The following is a 24,537-nucleotide window of genomic DNA, read 5'->3' as shown; positions in this document are numbered from 1 at the left end:
AAGAGGTCAAGACAAATAACAAAGGTGCTTCAGGATTGTGTCATCCCCTCCACTTTGGGACAGCGTGTAGTTCCAGATAGTAAAGACACTTTTTGTATGTCTGTATATTATCCAGTTCTGGATAACATGATTGGAGAAATAGGAAGACGATTTTCAAGCATAAATTGTAACATTATTGAAGGTGTACTGGAACTAAATCCATCGAGTGCGACGTTTTTGAAAGAAGAGGCTGTTCTTCTGTGGCTGAAGCTTATGGGTCAAAATATTGAGGATCTCAAGCACTCAAGAGAGTGTTAGACAGAAACAAAAGGGGGGGAAACAAAAGTCCTATCACTCTGATGGAGTTCGCTCAGGTTTTGGACCCATACCAGAATGTTTTTATGAGTTGTTCAGATTGTGTAAAATAGTAGTTGTTTTACCAGTGAGCAATGCATCCTGTGAATGAAGTTTTTCAACTTTGAGGCTGATAAAGAACTATTTGTGGTCTACTATGACAGAAAAGAGACTATCTAGTTTGGCTGTACTCAGCATTGAATGAAAACGCACTAAAGCTTTGGATCTAGACAAATTTGTAAAGTGTTTTGCTGAGCAGCATGGAAATCAGTGCATTCAGCTGTTATAGGTGTGACAACTTTTTTTATAGGTGAGCTTTTTAAATGGTTAAAGTGATGTCCATATGTCAAAATGTGTGTATAAAAAATGCACAGTTTTGCTTTTTGCTATGAAAAATGTTTTCAGTTATTTTAACTACTAGGTTACTTAAGTAAGTAAAGTTCCATACTTCATTGCAGTTGAAATTTATTTACATACAATGTATTTATGTACATTATGTGACAGTTCTGTCCATACATCTTCTTGGCTACATTTTAATACAATGTGTGTTTTTTTTTTTTGTTGTTTTTTTTTGTTGCTGTCTCAGATGATACAAAATTAAATGAAATCTTCTGCATACATGATCCAACTTTCATTTATTCATTCATTTTATTTTCCTAACTGCTCAGTCCATTTCTGGGACACGGGGAAGCTGAAGTCTATCCCAGCACTTAGCAGTTGAGAGGCAGGTACACCTGGACAGGTTGCCAGTCCATCACAGAAACAAACACTCACTCCTATGGAAAATCCATATATTTATTATGTAATATGATTTCTCATTTATTTGTTTATGACATTTCAAGGGTGTTTGTGTATGTATATGTGTGTATAAGTGTGTGTGTGTGTGTGTGTATATATATATATATATATATATATACACACACACAGACACTTATGCTACTGTTGCCACCCCTGAAAATTTCATGCCCCTCCTTTGCCACCCCATCAATATTTTCCTAGATCCGCCCCTGCCCAGATTCATAGCCAAAAATGCTGTGATGGGGAAAAAAATGAAAAAATAAAAAACACAGGCCAGAAAATTTTTTTAAATGTCCTGATGAAACTGTCTCATTCAGTGGAGTCACCCTAAATATTCTTAGTCCAGATCTCAGATAACGTGTTGATGTTAATAAAACCTACAAAGAATATTGGGTCAATTTAAAGCCGTAATACAGCTCATAAATAGCCATGATTAATAAATATCCGTGACGCTATCGGTGTAACACCGGAGCAGGAGGAATCCTCCATCTGCTCTTCCCTGGACCAAAATGCCTTCATCTTCACCTGCCTGAGAGAAATTAGAAAACTCTCATATTTTTGTCTGATTTTTAGCTGGTTGACGTGTTTTTCATGTGCGTTCTGTCCTCTGACAGAAACCTGTGTGTGCGTGCACATGTCTGTGTGTGTGCTGACTGCTGTGGACAGAGCAGCTATGACATGCCATCATGTAAATCAGACAAATAGCATCAGACTGTTTACTTTTTGATAATAACCTGTTCTAGAGGAAATGTGACTTTAAATGACCATGTCGCATTTATTTCAAAGTTTCTCTTCCTAGTCAGAAGGTGGCAGCGAGGTGGTATCTGTGGGTAAACTCAACAGGTCGGAATTCTTTTGATGGTCGGTGTTTACTGATTTAAAACTACAATGGCATCCATCATGGTGCAGTGTCTTCTTGTGCTTGTGGAAGCAAAGGAAGAAATAATTTGATCAGCCTCTCATCATCTTGCTCCATTGGGTGGTGCTTTTAATTTTTAATTGCAGTTACCACACAAATTAAGTGAGAAGAAACCGTAAACACGTAATCCCATTACAAGGGAGTACTTCCGTGTAAAATATCCAGGTTTTATGAATTTATATGAGATTTATTTAATTTGAATCCATTTAAATTGATAAACCATTTTTTTTAAATCTAGCCCTTATATGTATGAAAAACTGGTTTGGAATTCTGGACTAGCTCCGTAACCACATTAATGGAGGAATCCCCAAATCACTACATTGGGACTTATTTTAAATTTTAACTGGATTTAATTATAATATATAGATCAACCTTGTTCAATGTTCAACTTTTTCAGTTGCTGACTGTTTCTGTCTTTGTAACCACAGAAACAAAGAAGCAGAAGTGGAGTGAGTGTTCTGCACCTTCAGGATGATGAAGAAGCTCCCCCAACAACAGCAAATGTAGAGATGTTACAGAGCTCTGACCAGCGTGGAAACACCTTTCAGAAAACTTTACAAATTATTTTACCCAAGTGCACAGACAATGGACCAAAGCTGTACAAATGTGATAATTGTGAGAAGGCTTTCTTGAGATTGCACCAATTAGAGGATCATCAGAACACCCATGCTGGAAGAAAACCCTACTGTTGTGACCAATGTGACAAAAAATATGCTAGCAGAAGTGGTTTAGGTCATCACAGGGGAACGCATGCTGGAGTGAAACCGTTTGGGTGTATCCTGTGTGGGAAAGGCTTTTTCAGAAAAGCACAGCTCAAGTTGCACCAGCGCATTCACACTGGGGAGAAACCTTTCAGCTGTGACCAGTGCGGAAAGACGTTTCCTTACGCAATAAGCCTTAATGGACACAAGCGTGCCCACACGGGAGAAAAGCCGTTTAGCTGTGACAAGTGTGAAAAAAGCTTTGCTGTATTACGTAGCTTAAAAGAACACCAGAATGTCCATGCTAAAAGGACACCCTACTGCTGTGAGGAGTGTGGACAATCATTTTACCGATCAGCAAACCTAAGAAATCACAAACTCCGCCACACTGGACAGGACATGCACCTTTGTGACCAATGTGGAAAGATCTTTCGTAACGTGTCAAACCTCGAACAACACAAAATGAGTCATACTGGAGTAAAACCATTCATCTGTGATGTGTGTGTCAAAGCTTTCTCTACATTACAAAATTTAAAACAACACCTGAACATCCACAGTGGACAGAAGCCCTACAGCTGTGACCAGTGTGAAAAGGCATACAGATGCAGAGCACGCCTATCGATACACAAACGCTTGCACACTGGAGAGAGGCCATACAGCTGTGATGAATGCTGTAAAACTTTTACTGATGGGAGCTACTTAAAAACACACCAACTCACCCACAAAGGACTAAAACCACACTCGTGTCAAGAATGTGGTAAGGCTTTTACACGGAGACGTAGCTTAATGAGACATACACTCATCCATAGTGGAGTTAAAGCCTTCAGTTGCGATCAGCGTGAGAAAAATTTTACTTCAAAAGCAGCGTTAACGACTCATCAGCACATCCATTCTGGAAGTAAAACACACCACTGTTCTCAGTGTGGGAAAGCCTACAGATACAGTCGTGACCTAAAAATCCACCAACGAATCCACACTGGAGAGAGACCATACAGATGTGATGAATGCAATAAAACCTTTATCCATGGGAGCTCCTTAAAAACACACCAGCTCATTCACAAAGGACTAAAACCACACTTGTGTCAAGAATGTGGTAAGGCTTTTACACAGAGAAGTAACTTAATGAGACATACACTTATCCACAGTGGAGTTAAAGCCTTCAGTTGTGATCACTGTGAGAAGAACTTTACTTCAAAAGCAGCTTTAATGACTCATCAGCACATCCATTCTGGAAGTAAAACACACCACTGTTCTCAGTGTGGGAAAGCCTACAGATACATTCATGACCTAAAAATCCACCAACGAATCCACACTGGAGAGAGACCATACAGATGTGATGAATGCAATAAGACCTTTAAAGCTTCAAATACCCTAAAACAACACCAAAAAACCCACAGCAGAAAGATACCTGGCAAGTTCAGTCACTCTGAGGTATGTAAAAGTTTAATGATTTTTTTTACGAATGATCTTGTTTAAACAACATCAGTTTACAAAATTTCATAGTGCCTTGGTTAAATTTGGTGGAATGTTTTCATTTTAGTCAAAATATTGAGAATAAACTGTGGTTCATCAAATAAAAATAAACAATTTGTCAGTTGCATACATCCTCTGGTAAAGAATTTTGGAAATCTTGTACGTTTGTTTGTTTGTTTGTTCATTCATTCAACAATAACAGAAAAGGAAAAATACAAAACTTAACCCTGTTTCTGAGACCTATTTCATCACTTTATGGTAAAAACTTCCCCAAAACCCTGTTGTATACAGTCTTGTCCTCTGCCTCTTGGTGGATACCTTATAAATAAATATACCCACATTATTTTTACTTTATACTTCAATAAAAAGTTAAATTTTGTGCCTATTATTTCTTGAGTCAGGCTTTAAACATCAAACACCAAAAGTCAATCTGGCAGTAGAACATTATTGCTTTAAAACAAAAAATTGCCATTTCTTTTTCTTCTTTTTAAGCTGAATAAAACTTTAGGAATCAGTCTGCAAATGAATCTTCAGTGAAAGAGACTTCTTTCAGAGCTTGATGAGTCGATGCACCTGCCAACTGACAAACATGTTTTACAATATATTCCTTTGTGAAAACAATACTAAAATTTATTCCTGATGTTTATTTAAGTCTCAGTTTGACAATTGATGTTGGTTGTTCCCAGCCAGCTTTTTCCAACATTTGAAGCAAATAAAACAAAATCGGAATGTTGTAAAAGGGAAACATCCGGGTGGATCAAAGAGCAAGGTTGGATAGAAAACGCAAAGCTAGAAATAGACTAAAAATAGAAAATGGTCAACAACAACAACAAAAACAGAAAAACAGTGTTTGGGAACAAACTACAAGAAAGAAGCTGAAGGAAATGAGATTTCAATTCAGAAAAGTAAACCCTCACTAAAAGCTAAATGGAAGAAAACCAGGTAACGGTGGGCTGAAGACAAGCTGCCATGGACTGGATGACTGGATGAAAGTGATATTCAGTCTTCCCTGGACAAGCAGATGGTGCTAGAACTTTGGTTCGATGCAGGGACAATAAAACAAAGATGTGTGCAGGTAGAAAAGCAGCAAATTAACATCACTGATAGGGTTGATGTCGGGTAAAGGACCTGGGGAGATGGCAGCCATATGAACTCTACAGTAAATGTGCAGATGGACTCACTAACATCTCGGTAGGGCTGTTCACCTTCACTGGTCAACATACCTACGTTTTGGACACCTGTCTTGTTCCTTCTGTCAAAGGGAGGTTTGGTGATGAAGAGGTCATTTTTCAGGATGATAATGATGTAACTCTCCACAGAGCAACCGATGCCACAGAATCTTTAGAAAAGATATGTCAAACTAAAGGGACATCTCAACCAGAGGCCTAATTTAGGTTTAAACTGAAAGAAAAAAAATCTACATGTCAAGAATCCATCCTGCAGAGCTGACCTGTTAGATGCTGTAGAAGAAAACTAATGGACACCTTCCAAATGTGGCAATTCCATATTTTTCCAGTGGCTGTTTAAAAACAATGTTCTCAGTTCTCAAAGTGAGCATGTTGATTCTTGCGTTAATTTCTAAGGAAACCCATGCTTGCCTTGTCATTGTGTCTTTGTTTTAGAAGCAGAGCAACACAGATGGAGCCAGTTCCCAGCCACCTCAGCATTGTGCCTATGGTAAACCTCACAGCTGTGACCAGTGTGGAAGAAGTTGCAGCCAGCCAACGAGCCTACAGAGACACAATCTGACCCACTGCAAAGAACCTGGAAGAGGTTCCCCCACAGTGTTGTCATTGAAAGTCCATCATGTAATCCCCAAACTAAAAAATCTCCAGATCAAGCTTCACAGAGTTCACATTTAATCTCTGGTTTGGGCTCTCAGCTGAGGTCACACTTAGTGTGTTGTCTTTGACTTTTCTTTATGTTTCTGAGATTTGATCCCTGTACTGAATTTCTGAAGTGATAGAGCAAGACACTTCATTAAGTTACAGTTTATGGCTAGATTAAAGTTTTCTGAGCTAGTTTGGTGTTGGATTACTCATAGAGAGTGTGAAGAAGTCTGTTTAATAATAGATGAGTGGAGATTAGATGGCATGGAAATGGAAGATGGAGATTGTAGTTAACTAGCAGCAGGTAGATCACTTTTTATTTAATGTGTTTTAAAAGAATGAAGACGGAAAGGCTTCACAAACATAGTTAGATTTGAGATTTAAAAATGCCTTGAACTCCTTTACAGTTGTGTGTAGGTGAGATCATTTGTAGTCCAGGAAGACGTGGGCAGTGATTCAGAATCTGAACCCCACAGATGAGTTGTGTTTGGGTGAGTTATTGTTACCAGGTGAGCTGCCAAGAAGATAGTTGAAAACGTATCTACACATATTTAATTGGACACTAAGAAGTTTCCTTTACCCCCTCCCCACTCCCATAAGTTATTTTCACCGTGTTTACCATGTATAACTGTAATCAGAACAAAACTCCATGTTAGTAACATGGAAATATTGATTGTTAATACTTTATTCTGTGTATTAAAAATATGTTCTCCAGTTTAGCAGAAGATACTGACAGTTGTTTTTTTTTTATAAGTCTTGTTTATGAGGAAATGTTTGTGCTTTTACCTGTTATTGAAGAATCGAAGGAAGTTTTTAAATGTTAGTGTTAGTGTTTTTTTTTTTTGTTGTTTTTTTTTAGCAACTTAATCTGATGTTCAGCTTTTATATGTTAATAATATGGAATATGGTGGAGTTACAGGAAAGTTTGATGTTGGATTACTGGTATTCAGAGCTGCACATAAATGCACTTACTACCAGTGTGTTTGATTCCAGCCAATTTATGTTATTTGGCTGTAATACCCATAACTTGTGTTCTGTGATTGGTTATTAGCTGAGCTGAAAATGCACTTTATTCGGCCTGTTTTGTTTGTTCGACATGACTTAACTGTTTGTACTTAAGTGGGCATTTATAAGCGAGTCAGTGCCACATTATTTCTGTTGTAACCAAATCTTGTTACATTTAATGTTGGAATAAAAAGATCTTTTACTTCAAGCAGGTTAATTCAATGATCAAGCTGTAAACGTTGTATATGTGAAAGCAGCAGTACACAAATCTGTGAATGGAATATATTGAATTACTTATTCAATGCTTATACTTAATGCTTAATTCTTAATTTAATCAGTGTTTATTAGTATTAACAAAGCTTAACATCATTTTCCGGAGCAGCAGCAGCAGGTCCATCATGTCCAGATGATCACTGAGAATATGATACCAGGTTAGCTGTAGACAATCAGGTTATTCAGTTTACAAATAAATTAAAAATCTTCTGCAGCTGATTAAACTAAAATGATCTCATATTTATATCAAGTACTTGTATTTACTGTATGCTGTGTGCTATAAGAAGATTAAGCTAATCTTATATCCATTTGGCTTGGACAGGGCTTGTTGTCTTTGTATCCTGCTCCCTGGGACCAGTGTTGGGGTAGTTAAAAAGTAATTAGCTACTAGTTACTCATTACTCCTGTGAATTTTAATGAAATTACTTTACTAGATACTGCATTTGAAAAGTAACGTCACTACTTATTACTTTACCATTTTTTTTTAACTCACCATGTAGACATGGACAAACACCATAGCCGAATCATCACTGCCTGACTGCATAATGTTTACTGTATATTGTAAACAAAATGGCTTTAAAACCACAAGAACAACATCCCTGTCTGTGGGAAGAAATGGGCACACTTGTCTCATCATTTTAACTAGTATTTTTCTAAATCTGGGTGATTTATTAGTCGACAGGGGGATCATGTCTTCTACAATGAACCTGCAACTAGCTTGTTCATTTCTGTCTTACCCGCTGCTGCGCTCCAGGAAATGTTGAACAAAGCTTGGCTTGTTTAGGCGGGTCGGCTGCTGAAGGACTCCTTCCACTGACCGGCAAGCAGGATCTTTCGCCACAAGTTTGGACTGAAACTGGAAAATAATCCGAATATCGCCACTGACCAAAAACCCCTGTCTCCATCTCCATCTCCATTTTTCTTGGTCAGCTACGTCACGCAAATCAATCTCTATGGCAACGTGCCCAGGCAAGCACACACACAGGCAATGCATACTTGTACCACTTAAAACAGATCAAAACTTTACACACAGGCAAACACAGCTCAAGGAATGCAGAAAAACACGTTACTGTAGTCCAGTAAAGTCATTTGATTACCGATATTTTAAGTGTAATGCACTACTTACCCAAAAAAGTCATATAGTTACTGGGACTGCCTGGAACCTACTGCCTTGCAGGTTTTAGATATTTCCATACTTTACCCCTTCTGGATTAAATAAAGTAGGAGTAGGAAAAACATCTAAAACATGAAGGGCAGTGGGTCCTGAGGACCTGGATTGAGAAACACTGTGCTAAACCACATACTGCATCCATAACAAAAGCATGGCTTTGTGGGAGAAGAGTCCGGCTGCTGAACGGGCCTGCCTGCAGTCAGTGGCGGAGCTAGACTTTTATCCTTGGGGTGGCCAGAGGGTGGCCAATGCTATTTCAGGGGGTCCACAGATTATGCCAATGAATTTGTTTCTCGACCAATCAATCTCAATTGGATGTAAATAAATGTTAAAATGTACATACTAAGCACACAGGAGATGAGATTTGTGAATATAATTTGCAGTTTATTAACAATGTACAAATGTAAAACAACTTGGCAACAATTTTTCCAAGAAAAAATTCACACAAACACACACAAACAGTGTGTAACACACACACACACACACACACATCAATAATAAAATAATTTGACACCATACTAAAGAGTTTAGTCATGACCAGAGACACTAAGTGCCAAACTACCTTATGCAGGTTCAGAAAAGCATAATCCTACGGTTGTGGTGAGAAGCCGCAAAATGTTCCACAAAATCATCCATGTTGAGGGCACGTGCCCTCCTTGACTCGATACTGAGAGTTCCAAAGTGACTTAACCTGTCATCAGCCATTGTTGTCCTGAGGTGAGTTTGAATCAGTTTCAAAGCAGAGAAGCTTCTCTCACAGGAAGCAGTGCTGACTGGAGTAACAGCAGCAATCTTGCAAAGCCTGAATATCTCATGGAAAACTTCTTTGTAAGGTTTAAGAAACACAATAAAATCAAGCAAAGTAGATGGGCTGTCTAATCCACTTTTCACTTTCCTGTCAAGAAGTTGCTTGGTTTGGTGAACCTCATGTTTGAGGTCACCTAAATCTGATTCAAAAGTCTGTGCAAAGGCAAAAAGAGGCTCTTCATTTAAAAAAGTTGCACTCTTTGGGTTTAGAGACTGCACACCTTGCATGATCTCACAACTTTTCTTTGAAAAACGCCTCTTCAGCTCAGTTATGAGACAGTCAATCACCTGATAAAAGAGTGATCTGGGGAAGCCCTCATCATCACAGTTTCTCTGTCCTACAGTGCTCAACACCAGTGAGTCAAGAAATCTTGAGCTGACTCTAGGATGTCTTTTAGAATGTGTTTGTACACCAATTTTGCACTGCTCAGCAAGCTCCTCAACCTCTTTCCATAGTTCACCAAAGTAATTCTCAGTTCTGTAGTCCTGAAGAGTGTCTGTAAGAGCACCTACTAGATCCACAGCCCTTGCTAGATCAAGAGTGCTGGACTGGAGCATGTCAGAAAGACATTTGGCATCACCAAGCACTTTACAAAAGGTAACCAAAAGCCCTATGAACTGTAAATCTATCTGAGAAAGAAGACCTCTTGCCTCCACTGACCTTTCTCCATGTCTTTCAAGTGCAAGATCCTGCAACAGTCTCAGAACTGCTGGAAGTCTGTCTCTCAGATTACGGCATGCTGTGTATCTGCATGCCCACCTTGTGTCTGTAAGTGCCTGTAGCTCCCTGGGCTGCTGCAGTGGATGCAGCTCTTTCTGAACTGCAAGCCACTTTAGATGCACATAGGAGCCAGAAACAAAGTTATACAGCTGCTGCAGAAGTGCAAAAAAGTCAACAGCCTCAGGCACTGCTTTTGTAGCATCAACAAGAACTAAATTCAAGCAATGTGCATTACAGTGAACGTAAAATGCAAATCTGGCATTGCTTTGAATTCTTGCAGAGACTCCAGAATGTTTCCCGCTCATGACAGATGCACCGTCGTACCCTTGTCCCACAAGGTTATTTCTGTAGTCCAGACCATGTTTCTCTAGACAGTCGACAATCATTTTACTGAGACCTGCTGAATCAAGGCTTTCAGCTGCCTGGAAGCATAGGAAACTTTCATGGATGGCACCATTGTAATATTTACCTCACAACCAAAGACATTTGTTCTTTCTTTTTCAAGTCTTTTGTTTCATCTGCAATTACACTGAACACTTCATTTTCTTTCACTTCTTTTATGATTTCACTCTGTACCATCTCAGCTAAGCCCTGAAGAATTTCGTTTTGGATTTGGTGACTAGTATACTTAGCATTCCCACATGCATCCAATCTTTTTTGAATAAACTGGTCATGCTTTGCTATTTCGTCTAGTATGGCCAAAAAGTTCCCCTTATTCTGAGAGTCTGAGGACTCTCGATGGCCCCTCTGTGCTATGTTTTGTGTTGCAGGCTGCAGTCCAGATCTTTCTCCATTAGAAAACATCTGGAGCATCATAAAAGGAAAAATCCAGCAACCAAGGTCCAGGTCTGTAGAGCAGCTAGAATCTTGTATCAGACCAGAATGGGTACAATGGGGGGTGCTTGGAGCTCGCTGTCCTCTGGTCCGCCTGGGGTGTCCCCCACGGGACATAGTGGGTGGGTTATGTGTGACGTGACTGTGTGATGGTGAGTGCTTGTGGGTACGGCACAGGGGAGGGTATGAGTGTGGGGTTATATGGGGTGCAGATTGAAGTAGCAACTGGTCTCTTGACTTCCCATTAGTTTACAGACAGTTGCTAAAAGAAGAGGGGATGCTACATCATGCTATATCACCGTAGAAAAACAAATGGTTAAATGTCTCATCATCTGATTTGCTGTTAATGTTTTTTTGAGAATAAAATAGGGATGACATGGGAGTCATGTCATCCCTATGAGTCATGTCATGAAAGTTTAATGGCCTCCTGACCACTATAAAATAAGTAATTGTTAACTGTCCACGGAGCTCTGCCCAGGTGGACAATGGCCATTCCTCATTAACAACCATTTGTCGCTACACATCTGGACAGCGATGCTGAAACTTTAACTGACGAAGTTGTTTAAAATGAAAATCCAGTGGTTGAAATTAGTTCCCAACTGATCCCAACTGACAAAACCTGTCAAAATTTGCTCCAATTGAATAAATTTGAAGGAATCAAAGGGGGAAAATGATAAAATCTGCAGTCGTAAAACTTTCGTCATTGACTTTGCAGGATGAAACTCCATTTTGGATGTTTGCATTTATTTTGTATTTATTTATTTATTTTCTTTTTTAACTTGTCCTGTCCAGCACAATAGCAAACACAGGGTGTGTGGTGCCGAACAAACTTGCTTTGCCAAGAGGAGCTTCGTGTGTAATCTATTTATTTATTTATTTAAATTTATTGTTTTATCTTATTTATTTGGAATTATGGAATTTATGTAATCTTGCTGAACCTGACCGAAGGGGACAGAATTAAGAAAGGACAGTAATGAAGAGAAGTAAAAAGGAAAGTGGACAAAAGTAAGAGGAGACAAAGATACAATAGATAGAGGCAACAATCCTTCAATCCAACCTAACACCAGACAACCAACCACCTGCACAGAAACACAACAGAGAATTTCCTACAGCTTTTACAGGTAAACTAAGCTGACCGTCATCAGGAGTTCCACAAAATATAACCAACAACAGAATGTATCACAACAACAACCAAAGACACATTAAAAAAAAAAAAAAAGGAAATGTAGCTTGTAAATAAACTCACTGGACAACTCAGTGACTGTGTCAGCATGCAGAGTATGAGGAGTCAGGAGTGAGCGGAGATGAGTGTGATTGTGCAAATGTGACCACTCCTCCACGGAGGCTACAGGCAGACTAGAGCAGCCTAGAGACCCGGGCGATCAGCAGCAATCCCAGAGCACGAACTCAAGCTTCCCCACCATAAAGACTACCCCGAACCCACCCCGAGGGCGGCAGAGGAAGGCCACAGCCAGAGTCCCCCGTGGCCATGGCGCACAAGCCCTGGCGGGCCAAGATCGCCAGCATCCACTTCAGTTTTCCAGCCACACAACCCAGTAACCAGGCACCAGGGCAAGGGCCAATGCCCACCGACACAGGCCCCACCAGTGGTCACGCCCCACCACCTCAAGATGACTCCCCCCCAAAGACACACAGAAGGCAGCCGCACCAATATCCAACCCCCAAAGTGTTGAGGTCACAATCCTCCACCTACGCTAAGTGATGGAGCTACTCAGAGGGGACCAGAGGGAATGAAACTCAGCTAACTTTGAGAAAGCAGACATTTACTCATTGCTGTGATGGATGTTTGCATTTATATAACAAACAAATATATAAAAAAATAGTTGTGCCACTTCAACAAATGGTTTTATTAACTGCCAAATTACAAACATCACTCTCTTAACATTTGCTTTAGAGGAGAGTTGAACTGAAAGCAGTTAATGCTTATCCTACAGAGACATTGTGTGCTCGTTAGTTAAGCAAATTATTTTAATATAGTATTTCCATTAGTGATGAGTACAGATACATGAGTGAAGCATGCAATTCTATTTATCCTAAAAAGTTACTTTTCCCTAAATTTTGCAGATGGATAATCCAGGAAAGTCCACAGTAAATAGTACAGACATTTATGTTCCTATGTCGCTGCTCCAGAGCATTTTTTGGTACAGATCATGATTCCAGTTCACGTGTAAAATTGACTTATGACTGATCAAAAACATGTTTTTACTTTTTACTTCCAAAAGCAAAAATTAAAGACCATTAATAGACACCTACATGAAATATGTGAAAATATGAAACATCTCAATGCAAACTCACTAGAGACATAGTAAATCGTCATATTCCTTTCAGCTGTTATTCCAGCATCTCATCCTGTTGCTGCTTCATTCTCTGTGGGTCACCAGGACCCAGCTCATCATCTCTCAGCACACACTGACCTGCTCACTGTCTGATTTACAAACAGCATTACTTCCATCTGTAGAGAGAGGGAGAAAGAAACAGATAAAATGAGCTCTCCTAAAGATTTAATCTTTCAGCTAGTAGTCAGAGATACAGCACATTCAGTAATGAGCAGCAGACATCAGTCCTGTTCAGGGTTGAGCAGCAGAGTGAAGACTGTTAGCTGTCATCCAGCTTTATTTCCTGCAGACATGAATGGAACAGAACCACTTATCTACATGAAGGAGTACAGGAGATGACGGTTGCTAACAGCAACAGAAAGATATTTGCTAACATAACTTGTGAAACACTGGCTCTTCTCATGTGTTAATTTAACTTAAAAAGTCATCTTAATTTGTTTTTAAGAGCCATTTTTCTTGTTCAATGGTGATGTGTGGAGACCCAGCAGGGGGTGTTTCGTTGATACCAGCATCATGTTGGTTTGGTGCATCCCAACCCCTGCCACCAGTCTCCTTTCACAGCATCATGATGATAGTTGTACAGGAATCACTGGATATAAGGTTTGTTTCTGTGTGTAAAGCAGAATGGATTAACTCCAACCCTACAGACCTCAGAGTTTTCAGTCTACAGTGTGGACTGTCCACCAGATCCAACAGCTGCTTCAGATCTGAATCCTGCAGGTTGTTCTCATTCAGGTCCAGTTCTGTGAGATGGAACGGGTTGTACTTCAGAGCTGACACCAGAAAAACACAGCTGTTCTCTGACAAACCGCACCAGCATAACCTGAATAAAGAGCACAGTATTATTGATAGATAGATAGATAGATAGATAGATAGATAGATAGATAGATAGATAGATAGATAGATAGATAGATAGATAGATAGATAGATAGATAGATTGTAAATAGCTTTCTTTTGCAGAGGTCTGTTAATTTCTTTTAATTTCATTCTGATTGATGCTAAAAACATGTAGTTGTATTCCTAGTGTTTAGTTTAGTTTAGTTTAGCTGTTTAGTAGATGTAAGGAAAATCATTATGTTTATTATATTATATTGTGATTTTATTTATAATTCGTCATTATACTTTGAACCAGTCATTTATTCATTATGTTTTCAGAATTAACTTTGTATTTACTCTGTCTCTACTCTGTAACAATTGTATTTTAATCATTAGGAATTAGAAAAAGTACTCAGCAGCATTCTTTGTGCATGTGTGTGCTGGTTTATGCTTGAGTCTGAAGAAACAGAAAGTCAAGGCCATGGATGAGATAAAAGGATGTGATTGTACCAGGAGGAGACCGGACACTAACCTAGTCGTGCTTCTTATTTTCCATGTCTTATCTTTAGTGGAAACATACTGTAACCTGAAACTTGCGTAATTCTAAAGTGTGTGATGTTCGAAGGAAGGACTTCGTGAACATCCCTTTATAATGTCTTGTGATGTGTGAAACAACTCAGTGTGTGTATCATACCTGTATGTTGCATACACTCCTTGCAGGTAAAACTGAATACATTGAATAACTCTGTGGTTCTTCTTTGAAGGTTTAGCGTTGCAGTTCTGGTTTTGGGAAGAATTTTCCTAACAGCAGAATTCCTTAAACAACATTAATATGCTTCATTTTTGACACATTCAAATAAGCTGCAGGATTAATAATACGTGTAAACTATCTGGCTAAGCTAATCTGAATATAGATTAATAAACTCCACGTTTAATCTGTTTAAGATAAAATGATGATTCTTAATCAGTTTAACAAGATAGCTCTTCCAACAAGTGTAGCTTGTTAGAAGAGGCTGCATATAGCCTGAGTCTACTGTGGTTCTAAATCACAAACATTATAACGGATCTCAGCTGTGTCCTTTTAGGACTAATCATGGTCCTTTCTCTTCTTAAGCTGAAATTAACATTTAACACTTCAAGTGCTGTCTGTGTTAACACAGATGCTCAAACTCTTTGCAGTGGCTTTTATATTTACCCCCAGTTATCTTTAACAGCCTCGTTCATGTGCTTCATTTAATCATCAGTCTGTGCTGACTGAAAAGCATTCTGATTTAACTTCTATCAACTTTTAAATAAAACCTGGTTAAATGTTCTCTTACATTTGCAACATGAAGAAAAACTGATGTTCAGGCAACTGGAAAGAAAGAAAGATTGAACATCAACAGCTTCTGTACTTCAGAGAGCAAACACACCTCAGAGTCTCCAGTCTGCATGATGGACTCTCCAGGAAACCACACAGCTGGTTTACTCCTGAATCCTGCAGGTTGTTGTAGCTCAGCTCCAGATGTCTCAGATGGCCGGGGTTGGACTTCAGTGCTGAAACCAGAGAAGCGCAGCCAACCTCTGACAAGCTGCAGTCCTTTAACCTGGATAAAATGGTGAAAAGGGAGATAAAACAAACAGAATGCCTGTTCAAATAGTCAAATAGCTGCTGCATCTGAAAACAGTAAAGTAATGAAACGGTAGAGGAGTGATGATATATGGTGCACATCGGGGACAGAAGTCATGTGGAGGTCAAACGGCGCCGTGACACAGACACAAGATCTGCACCTGCAAACACCTGCAATGTCAAATAGAGACCAAACCTAGAAAATCTCAAGAAAAGATAGTTGTTATTTCTAAAGGTATAGCAGTGAGGATGGCGTGTAAAGGTTTCAGTGTCATGTCAGTGTTGCAGAGTAGTTATGTTATGAATTCCAGCACATCTGGACAGTTGTGACATTTTGAATTTAAGTAAAATATATCTAAGTTGTTATAGCTTTAATGTTTTTTTTTTATGTGAAACAGGATGATACTGTGTAATAGTAGATGTTTTTCTCCTAAAACAAGCGTAAAACCTAAAAAAAAACCACTTTTCATGCTTTCTAAAACATTTAATAAAGATTAATTTTGCATTTATGTTTAAAAAAAGCCTATTTAGCCATTCTAAACAGATCTGTAGTTTAAAATTTGGTGAAGGCACTTACTATGAAATAGTTGTTGGCCCTGGTCAAAATTGATCAGGACCATTCTATGAAGGCAGAAAAAATTATTAATGAACCGTAAATTCTTCCTTAATTTTGAATAAATGGTTAACCAACAGAATAAAACAGATCCTGATTGTGGATTAAAGTATTTGGTGTAACACAACCCTCATTATACCATATTTCATACTGCATCACACTAAGGTTTGAGAGAACCATCATTTCAATTGTCTGTCTGTCCTGTACATGCTGCAGAATTGACAATAAAGAAGATTTTGACTTTGATTAAAGTCAATGCACAAATAAAGAAGGTGTCTTACCTTAGAGTCTTCAGGATACAGAGTGGACTCTTCAGAAATTCACAGAGGAGCTTCAGCCCTGAATCCTGCAGCTTGCAGTTGTCACTCAGGTCCAGTTCTGTCAGATGGGAGGGGTTGGACTTCAGAGCTGAGACCAGTAATCCACAGGCAATATTTGACAAACTGCAGGTCTCCAATCTGAACAAGGATCACAGTTTTGAAATAGGATGTTAGGATGCTGATCTGTGCAAATTATAATAGATTTCAAAATATCAGTGATTATTTCAAACAAATGATGATGGACTCTTGATTCCTCTGGATAAAGGGACTAATATTGTAGTTTGTATTGCATGAATTTGTGCTTTAATTTTACAATTCAGATTTAAAGAATTTAGCAAAAACCTGCATTACAAATACTTAAAACCTATGACTGAATGAAGATAGTTTGACATATCAGATCTAAATTTCACTTGAAGAAATATGGAAAAAAATATGAAAACCCCAGACAATGGACGGACCTCAGCGTCTCTAGTTTACAGTTTGCACTCTCCAGTCCAGCAGAGAGGAGCTTTACTCCAGAATCTTGCAAGTCATAGTTCTTGCTCAGGTCCAACTCGGTCAGATGGGAGGGGCTGGACTTCAGAGCTGTGGCCACAACTTCACAGTGAGTCTCTGAGAGTCGACAATCACCAAGTCTGCCGTTGAATGATATAAAATCAGGTATAATAGTAACAAACACACTGCACTTAAAACAGATTGAACGTGTGTACGATGAAACTGAAACATCTTAGAAATGGGATTTATGGCTCTTTGAAGAGAGCCGGATCTTGAGGAGCCGTTCCTTTCAAAGAGCCATTCAAAAGACTGGTTCATTCTCACAATATCTTACAAGCTTTCACAATATATAAGAATGACAAAAATATGTACCTATATGAAATCTACTATACAAGATTAAAAAGTATAGGAAAAATACAGATAAAAAGGATAAACCTGAGCAGTCAGTGCAAACTGTGGTAAATGTTTTGGATAGAACTCACAGTATTTCTTTCCAAACAATACTCTCTATCCATAGATGCTTCACATGAATATAGCATGTTGGACATCAGACTTCTATGATGTCACAAATGTTATTTATTTTATTTTCATTTTACTCTACTGTACTACTTCTTATTTACTTATTTTTTCATTTATTCATTCATTCAGTCATTTTTAGCTGGAAGGGGGGTGGGGGTGGGGGGGGGGATTGGGCTTGGTGTGTGTGTGTATAGGTGTGTGCGTGTGACTGTGTGAAAGATTTCATTGAGTGTTTTTATTCTTTTGTTTTTAATTATGTAAAGAACTTTGTGTTGCCTAAGGCATGAAATGCGCTTTATAAATAAAGTTTGATTTCATTTAATTTGATGAAGGCTGTGTCAAAAATTTGTATATAAAAAGAATGGCTCACAAATGAACGGTTCCCATCGTTCATTTAAAAGTCATTCAAAAGAATCGATTTGTTCATGAACGTCACATCTCTAAAACATCTGCTGTTCAAAACACGATTTAATGGAACAGGACTTTACTGAATCTATTTGATTACATTATTTTAACTGGCTGGTCAAGTGCTTGTCATCTGTAATGTCCTTTCAATATACCTAACTATGACGCCAATGCAACCAAAGACCCTTTTGTTATCTTTAAGGGGAACCTACTAGTCAACATAATGGCAAACTTGGTTCAAAAGCAGCGTTTGAAACTATTTGGACTTACAGAGCCTTTCTGCAGTTCCTCACAGCTGGAAGCAGCCTCATTCGTCCCCCTGCTGTAGTGTTGTACTGTTTCAAGTCCAACTCATCCAGGACCTCCTCTGATATCTGCAGCATGTAGGCCAGAGCTGAGCAGTGGATCTCTGAAAGTTTCTTTTTGGATCTGTTCTCTGACTTCATGAACTCTTGGATCTCCTGATAAACTGCGAGGTCGTTCATCTCCATCAGACAGTGGAAGATGTTGATGCTTCTGTCAGGAGAGATTTCATCATTATTCATGTACTTCAGGTTGTTGATGATTCTCTGGATGATTTCGGATTTGTACTCTCTCTGATTTATCAGCCCTACTAAGAGTCTCTGGTTGGATTCCACAGAGAGGCCATGAAGAAAGCGAACAAACAAGTCTAGGTGGCCATTTTTACTGTAGAGGGATTTTATCACAGCTGTTTTCAAGAAGTCATCAAGAGATGAGTTACTATATTTTTCTCCCAGAAAAGCCTTTAGTATTTCTGTGCTCCTGTTGATGTAACAGTCCATCATGTAGACTGCAGCCAGAAACTCCTGAACACTCAGATGAACGAAGCAGTAAACTGGTTTCTGGAAGATCACACACTCTCTTCTGAAGATCTCAGTACAAACTCCTGAGAACACCGAGGCCTCTGTGACATCCAGACCACACTGCTCCAGGTCTTCTTGGTAGAACATGATGTTTCCTTTCTCCAGATGTTCAAACGCCAGCCTCCCTAGCTTCAGAAGAACGTCTCTGTCAGCCTCCATCAGCTCCTGTGGACTCGTCTCATGTCCCTCATGGTACTTGTTCTTCTTCCTCTTTGTCTGGACCATCAGGAAGTGTGAGTACATGTCCGTCATGGTCTTGGGCAGCTCTCCTCTCTGCTCTGTGGTCAACATGTGCTCCAGAACTGTAGCAGTGATCCAGCAGAAGACTGGGATTCCACACATGATGTGGAGGCTCCTGGATGTCTTCATGTGGGAGATGATTCTGCTGGACATCTCTTCATCACTGAATCTCCTCCTGAAGTACTCCTCCTTCTGGACATCAGTGAAGCCTCGTACTTCTGTTACCCTGTCAACACATGTAGGAGGGATCTGATTGGCTGCTGCAGGTCTGGAAGTGATCCAGATGAGAGCCGAGGGCAGCAGATTCCCCTTGATGAGGTTTGTCAGCAGCACGTTGACTGAAGACTTCTGTGTGACATCAGAAACAACCTCAGTGTTGTTGAAGTCCAGAGAAAGTCTGCTTTCATCCAGACCATCAAAGATGAAGAGAAGTTTCCAGACAGCCAGCTGCTCTGCTGGGATCTTCTGTAATGTTGGATGGAAAACATGGAGCAGCTGGAGAAGACTGTACTGATCATCTCTGATCAAGTTCAGCTCCCTGAATGAAAGCAGAACCACCACACCAACATCTTGGTTCTCCAAGCCCTCTGCCCAGTCCAGAGTGAACTTCTGCACTGAGAAGGTTTTTCCAACACCAGCGACGCCGTTGGTCAGAACCACTCTGATTGGTCCATGTTGGTCAGGTAAGGCTTTAAAGATATCGTGGCACCTGATTGGAATGTCATGGAGGGTGTACATCTTGGAAGCGGTCTCCAGCTGCCACACCTCATGTTGGGTATTAACCTCTTCACTCTGTCCCTCTGTGATGAAGAGCTCAGTGTAGATCCTGTTGAGGAGGGTTCTACTTCCTGTTCCATCAGTTCCTTCAGTCACATGTTCACATCTCCTCCTCAGACTGATTTTATGTTTATCTAAAACCTCCTGCAGACCAGCGTCTGCTGGAAATAAGAGCAAATGAGAGTTAAAAAGCAGTCGCCATGTTTGACAAACATTTAAAAGGTTTTAAATGCATAAGAATGTATTCTTTATCTTTCTTCTTCAGTAGTGTATTTCCCAGGGACACTTTAGAATATGTAGTACAGTGATCAGTACAAGGCTAATATGTCAAAATAAACACACTGAGAGAGAAACTGGACTCAAACCACAGCGATTCAGTTCCAAGTTAAAAATAAACAATACTGAGATTTTTTTTTTTTTTTTAATTTCCGGGATCACTATCCTTGACCCAGTTTACATACATGGGGATAACTACATATAATTGATCTGGATAGTATTTATTTATACACCACTTATGTTAATGTTTATTTTTCAAAATGTTCTTATGCCTTTAAAATAATAAATGCTAATATAAGTAATGATAAAAGCAGGAATTCAAACTAAAACAAGTAGAATACCAACATCCCAAAGAGCACAAAAAGCCATAAATGACCAGGAACTTTTTTTTATATATATAAAAAGCTTTGGACCACAATCAGTAAGACCAAATTTTTGCTGTTATAAAAACTGTTATTTTAGTAAGTAATTATCTGCATTTCATTTGTTATAGTCTTGAAAAAAAATCTATACAGTATTATTTACCAGCAGTGATTCTGGGTCTTTTCCCACACTGGGGACAGGAGGAGCCTCCTGATGAAGCAGACTGGTCCCAGTATGAGCTGATGCAGCATCTGCAGAACCAGTGTCCACAGCTGGAAGAGACTGGATCCTTCAGGATGTCCTGACACAAAGGACAGCAGGACAGCTGCTCTGTCTCATAGACACCACTCCTCTTCATCTTTCTGCAGAGACATTTCATCATCATTGCAAAGATTTTCTGACTGTTGCTGAGAACATCAGGATGCGTCGAACTTGTCCACAAGCTGTGACGTCCCAGAGGACGGATTCAGCATGGAGTCTGTGTAGAAGCTGATGGAATGATTTCAACCCCTCAGAAACACAAATTAACTGCTTTTACCCTTTTACTAATTAAACACTGAACCATGAGGATGAAGTCTGTTGTTAATACAACAATACGCAGTTTATATGATGTGATTAAAAAAAACAGAAAAAGTCAGAGAGGCTGAAGTTGGGCTTTTTTTCTTTGTCTGACGTGCCAATAAATCAGCTGAGATCCAAATGCACTCATGTAATTTAAAAAACAAAGTAAATCACAGCGATTAACTAAGGTGGCGGTCAGCACGGCGACCCACCCTCTCTCTACCCACACACAGCACACAGGTGTCTTAAGTAAACTAGAGAACCACCGCCATACCAACATGACCAAGCTAAATCGTAATCACTGTGATACAAGCTAATAAAAAAGAAACTAACCAATAAACAAGACATAAAAAGTTCAACGTTTAATTCTGCAACCATTTATGGCTCCCACACATGATGTAACGTGTTTTCTACATGTGATCATATAATAGAGAACATGATCCACATGTGGTGACATGTGGACGTGGTTTTTGCTGTAGAAAAAAAAGGAATGTAAAATTTTTGCTATGTATTTTTTCTTCTTTTTTGTTTCTTTTGGTGACAATGATAATAAGAATTATTTCTTTAAGAAATTGCCACGATGACAATTAATAATGTAGTAAAAGTACTTAAAAGTACTTTTCTGTACTTAAATTTCAAAACTTGAAACAGAAATGGAATATCACACACGTTTGACATTACATACCCAAACCAAGTGGTAAAGATGGCACAGGCAGGTTTATTTTAACACATTTTTAATAATAATAATTAATTATTGTTACTAAAAAAATGCAGCAGGCAGTTAAAAGATTAAATAACTCATTTTTAAAAGCCAAACATTAAGACTTTTTGCACCAAGCTTTGTGTGTTTCAGCAGTGAACCAGCAGATGGCAGAATCAGTTCATCCATCTACCAGCGTTTAGCATCATGAAGGCAGAAAGCAGCTGCAGCAAAGGTCTTACTTTGTGTTTGAGGATCCACATTCATTACTGAAGACTAAAGGTTGCTCTTTGGAACAGTCGCTCCTCATGGACAGACCATCAGGCTCTTCAGACTCTCTGTGGTTCTGACCTCTGCAAACCAACCATGTTATTAAAATCATATCAATCATTGATAATGTCTTTGAATCAATCATTTTAAGAAATCTTTCTAATTGCCTTACATCAGAGAAAAGAAAACAGAGACAGAAAACTGATTATTTCTATTAGTTTAATATTATTTGTTTTAGTTTGATTGTAACACATTGACATGTAAAAGTTTTCTCATGTCACTTCATTTTTCTTTCTTTTTGTATTTATTTCACTCACATTTTCATTCCAGGTTCATTACTGAAGAGCAGAGGGTTTTTTTTTGGAATGGTCACTCCTCATGGACACACAGCTGGACACTGGAGACTCTCGGTCCCTCTCTTCCTCCACACAATCACTCATTGGGCCTTCAGGCTGCCTAAAAGGTCCACCAGAAACACTCTGTTATACAATTCAGTCAGTTTCCTCCAGTTCATTCATCCCTGAACTGAAAGCAGAAAGCTGATTACTATTCTACTTCTCTATTCTACAGTCATTTAGCAGACGCTTTTATCCAAAGCGACTTACATTTGAGAGTAAGAACAACACAAACATGAATTCAAACAAGATGGGACATCATAATTAAGTGATAGTCAGACTGCTTTGAGTCCAGTTGGACCCATGTGCTGTCATGTAGTGCTACACTGAACAACACTGGCTCCATGATTTCTAGTGGTGCTGCTCCGTTTGTCCCTGCGAGCTGGCTGAAAACAAAAATATGCATGTTAAAGAAGAAGACGGACTAAAGGTGTGTCGTATTTATAGAAAGTCATGCAGAGCATAAATGAAGCTGAAGACTGATAAAAAGTTCACGCTGTGAACTGTGAGGAAATGATGGAAGAGACATTTAGAAAGCGGGTCCTGAGACTGCAGCTGCAGCCTCCTGGGCTGCGGACACTCAGCTAAACATCATTTCTTATTCCATAATTTTGTTTTAGGGCAATGTTAAAATGATAATTTTGCTTGTTAGTCTGTCTTTTCTTCCTGCAGGTGAAAGCATGGGTAAGAGCTTCTGTCAAATACAGATGTATTTCTACATTTTGCACGTATTTTGCATTCACACTAGCTGCTTTTGATTTAAATCCAAGTTCATTTGATCGGAAATCCGCTTTGTTTAATTGTGAATGTGCAAACGGACTCTGATTCAGCTTGAAGAAGCCGACTTGGCCCATCTATAAAGGAAATCTTGGTCCACTTCAAATGGACCACATACAGGAAGCAGACCACAAAGTGAAGTGCATCGTGGGTTTAGTGTTTGGCATTGTGGGTAAACACAACCAAAACGTATGCACATATGTGACGATTTGCCAGGAGAAATGTCTTGCGGTCAGATTTGGAAGATCTCTGTAAAAGTTCTGACAGAAACATGATCAACCTAAGGCGGCTGGGATCTGATGCAGCTCCTGATTTGAAACAGATGAATAAGTTTTCTTCTTCATTGTTTGTCTTGTTCTCGCTTCAGTTACTCTCGATGCAGTGCCACCTCTGGCGAGGAGTGGAATGCAACATTTAAAAGCTCTCATTTGTTTGAACAGAGCAGCATGAACGCAAACAACTCCGTCCAGAAGAATGTTGCTCCCCCCCATCTGAACTGAGTCCACCGTCTGATGAACTATCCTGGTGTGAATGCATTTCTGAAAAGCAAAGGTTTCTCTGAGTGAATACAACACGTTTTTATAGAATGTGTAGGTGAGTATAGAAACCTGATTTCAACAGGTGATGATCAGGATAAAGGATATGAACACATGGTGAAAGCTTCAACATATAAGATCAGCTGGTCTGACCATTGTAACTAGAAGAATGATATGATGATCCCACTTCCACTGAAGCAAACCGAGTTTGTTGTTTATCATAGGAAACATGATAAAAAGCAAAGTCAGATCTTTTCAGTCTTGAGGTGAAGAATAGTTCACGTTCAACCATCAGTTAACTTGCTTATTGCAGTAAGTGGAACAGTGAGCAATCCTTATTTCTGCAGAACAAGTGAACATTTTATCTGGATTCGTGTTTAACCTCATCTCCACTCAGCAGTCGGGTTAAAGTTGTGACTCTGTGAGTTCAGAAGAGAGCAATCGGATCAAATTAAACTGTTCAAGCAAACACCCAAGACTAGAAACAGGAACTAGCAAACTTACACACGACTACGCAGTTAAATAAAACCATCAATACCACAACGTTAGGATGACAATGAATCAAACGGAGTTCAGATTCTTCCTCCTTTTCCCTCTTTTATCCATAGAAAGACTGGAACAGTCAAATCACTCACTCTGGATTAGATGTCAGCTTTCATCCTTCTGCTCTGTCAATTCTAAACAGAGTAATTTCTCCTCTCCACAGTTACAAGAAATCACATGACCTCATGTGTGTGGGGAGGTGGAGGGTGGGCTGTGT

The 24,537-nt window shown here is 39.2% G+C and overlaps 2 protein-coding genes across 4 annotated transcripts in view; one reads left to right on the top strand and one right to left on the bottom strand.

Annotated features, from left to right (window-relative positions):
- Positions 1 to 24,537, top strand: part of LOC121628724 (NACHT, LRR and PYD domains-containing protein 12-like) — a 2,607,341-nt gene that overhangs the window by 1,323,036 nt on the left and 1,259,768 nt on the right. The gene's annotated exons all lie outside the window — the stretch shown is intronic.
- On the bottom strand, positions 12,718 to 24,474 carry LOC121628734 (NLR family CARD domain-containing protein 3-like). 3 transcript variants are annotated; one of them, XM_041968033.1, is made up of 10 exons: positions 24,413 to 24,474; positions 22,387 to 22,525; positions 22,042 to 22,152; positions 20,701 to 20,900; positions 18,269 to 20,060; positions 17,038 to 17,214; positions 16,541 to 16,717; positions 15,450 to 15,623; positions 13,871 to 14,044; positions 12,718 to 13,337 (listed from the first exon to the last, which is right to left on the bottom strand). In XM_041968033.1, the coding sequence occupies exons 2-10, from the start codon at positions 22,392 to 22,394 to the stop codon at positions 13,328 to 13,330; spliced, it is 2,823 nt and encodes a 940-aa protein (XP_041823967.1). In that variant the 5' UTR covers positions 22,395 to 22,525; positions 24,413 to 24,474; the 3' UTR covers positions 12,718 to 13,327. The 3 variants fall into 3 exon arrangements, with proteins under 3 accessions (XP_041823967.1, XP_041823968.1, XP_041823969.1); XM_041968034.1 differs by having other exon boundaries at positions 18,269 to 20,057; XM_041968035.1 differs by lacking the exons at positions 12,718 to 13,337; positions 13,871 to 14,044; positions 15,450 to 15,623; positions 16,541 to 16,717; positions 17,038 to 17,214 and having other exon boundaries at positions 18,265 to 20,060.

This window comes from Melanotaenia boesemani, chromosome 18, assembly GCF_017639745.1.
Source record: "Melanotaenia boesemani isolate fMelBoe1 chromosome 18, fMelBoe1.pri, whole genome shotgun sequence".
Lineage (NCBI taxonomy): Eukaryota > Metazoa > Chordata > Actinopteri > Atheriniformes > Melanotaeniidae > Melanotaenia > Melanotaenia boesemani.
This window is presented reverse-complemented; position numbering and strand designations above follow the sequence as displayed.

Coding starts and splice junctions, on each gene's coding strand:
- LOC121628734 (XM_041968033.1), bottom strand. Junction 16,718..17,037: donor TGTAAACTAGAGACGCTGAG/GTCCGTCCATTG, acceptor ATCCTTGTTCAG/ATTGGAGACCTGCAGTTTGT. Junction 14,045..15,449: donor TGCAGACTGGAGACTCTGAG/GTGTGTTTGCTC, acceptor CTCTTTATTCAG/GTTATGCTGGTGCGGTTTGT.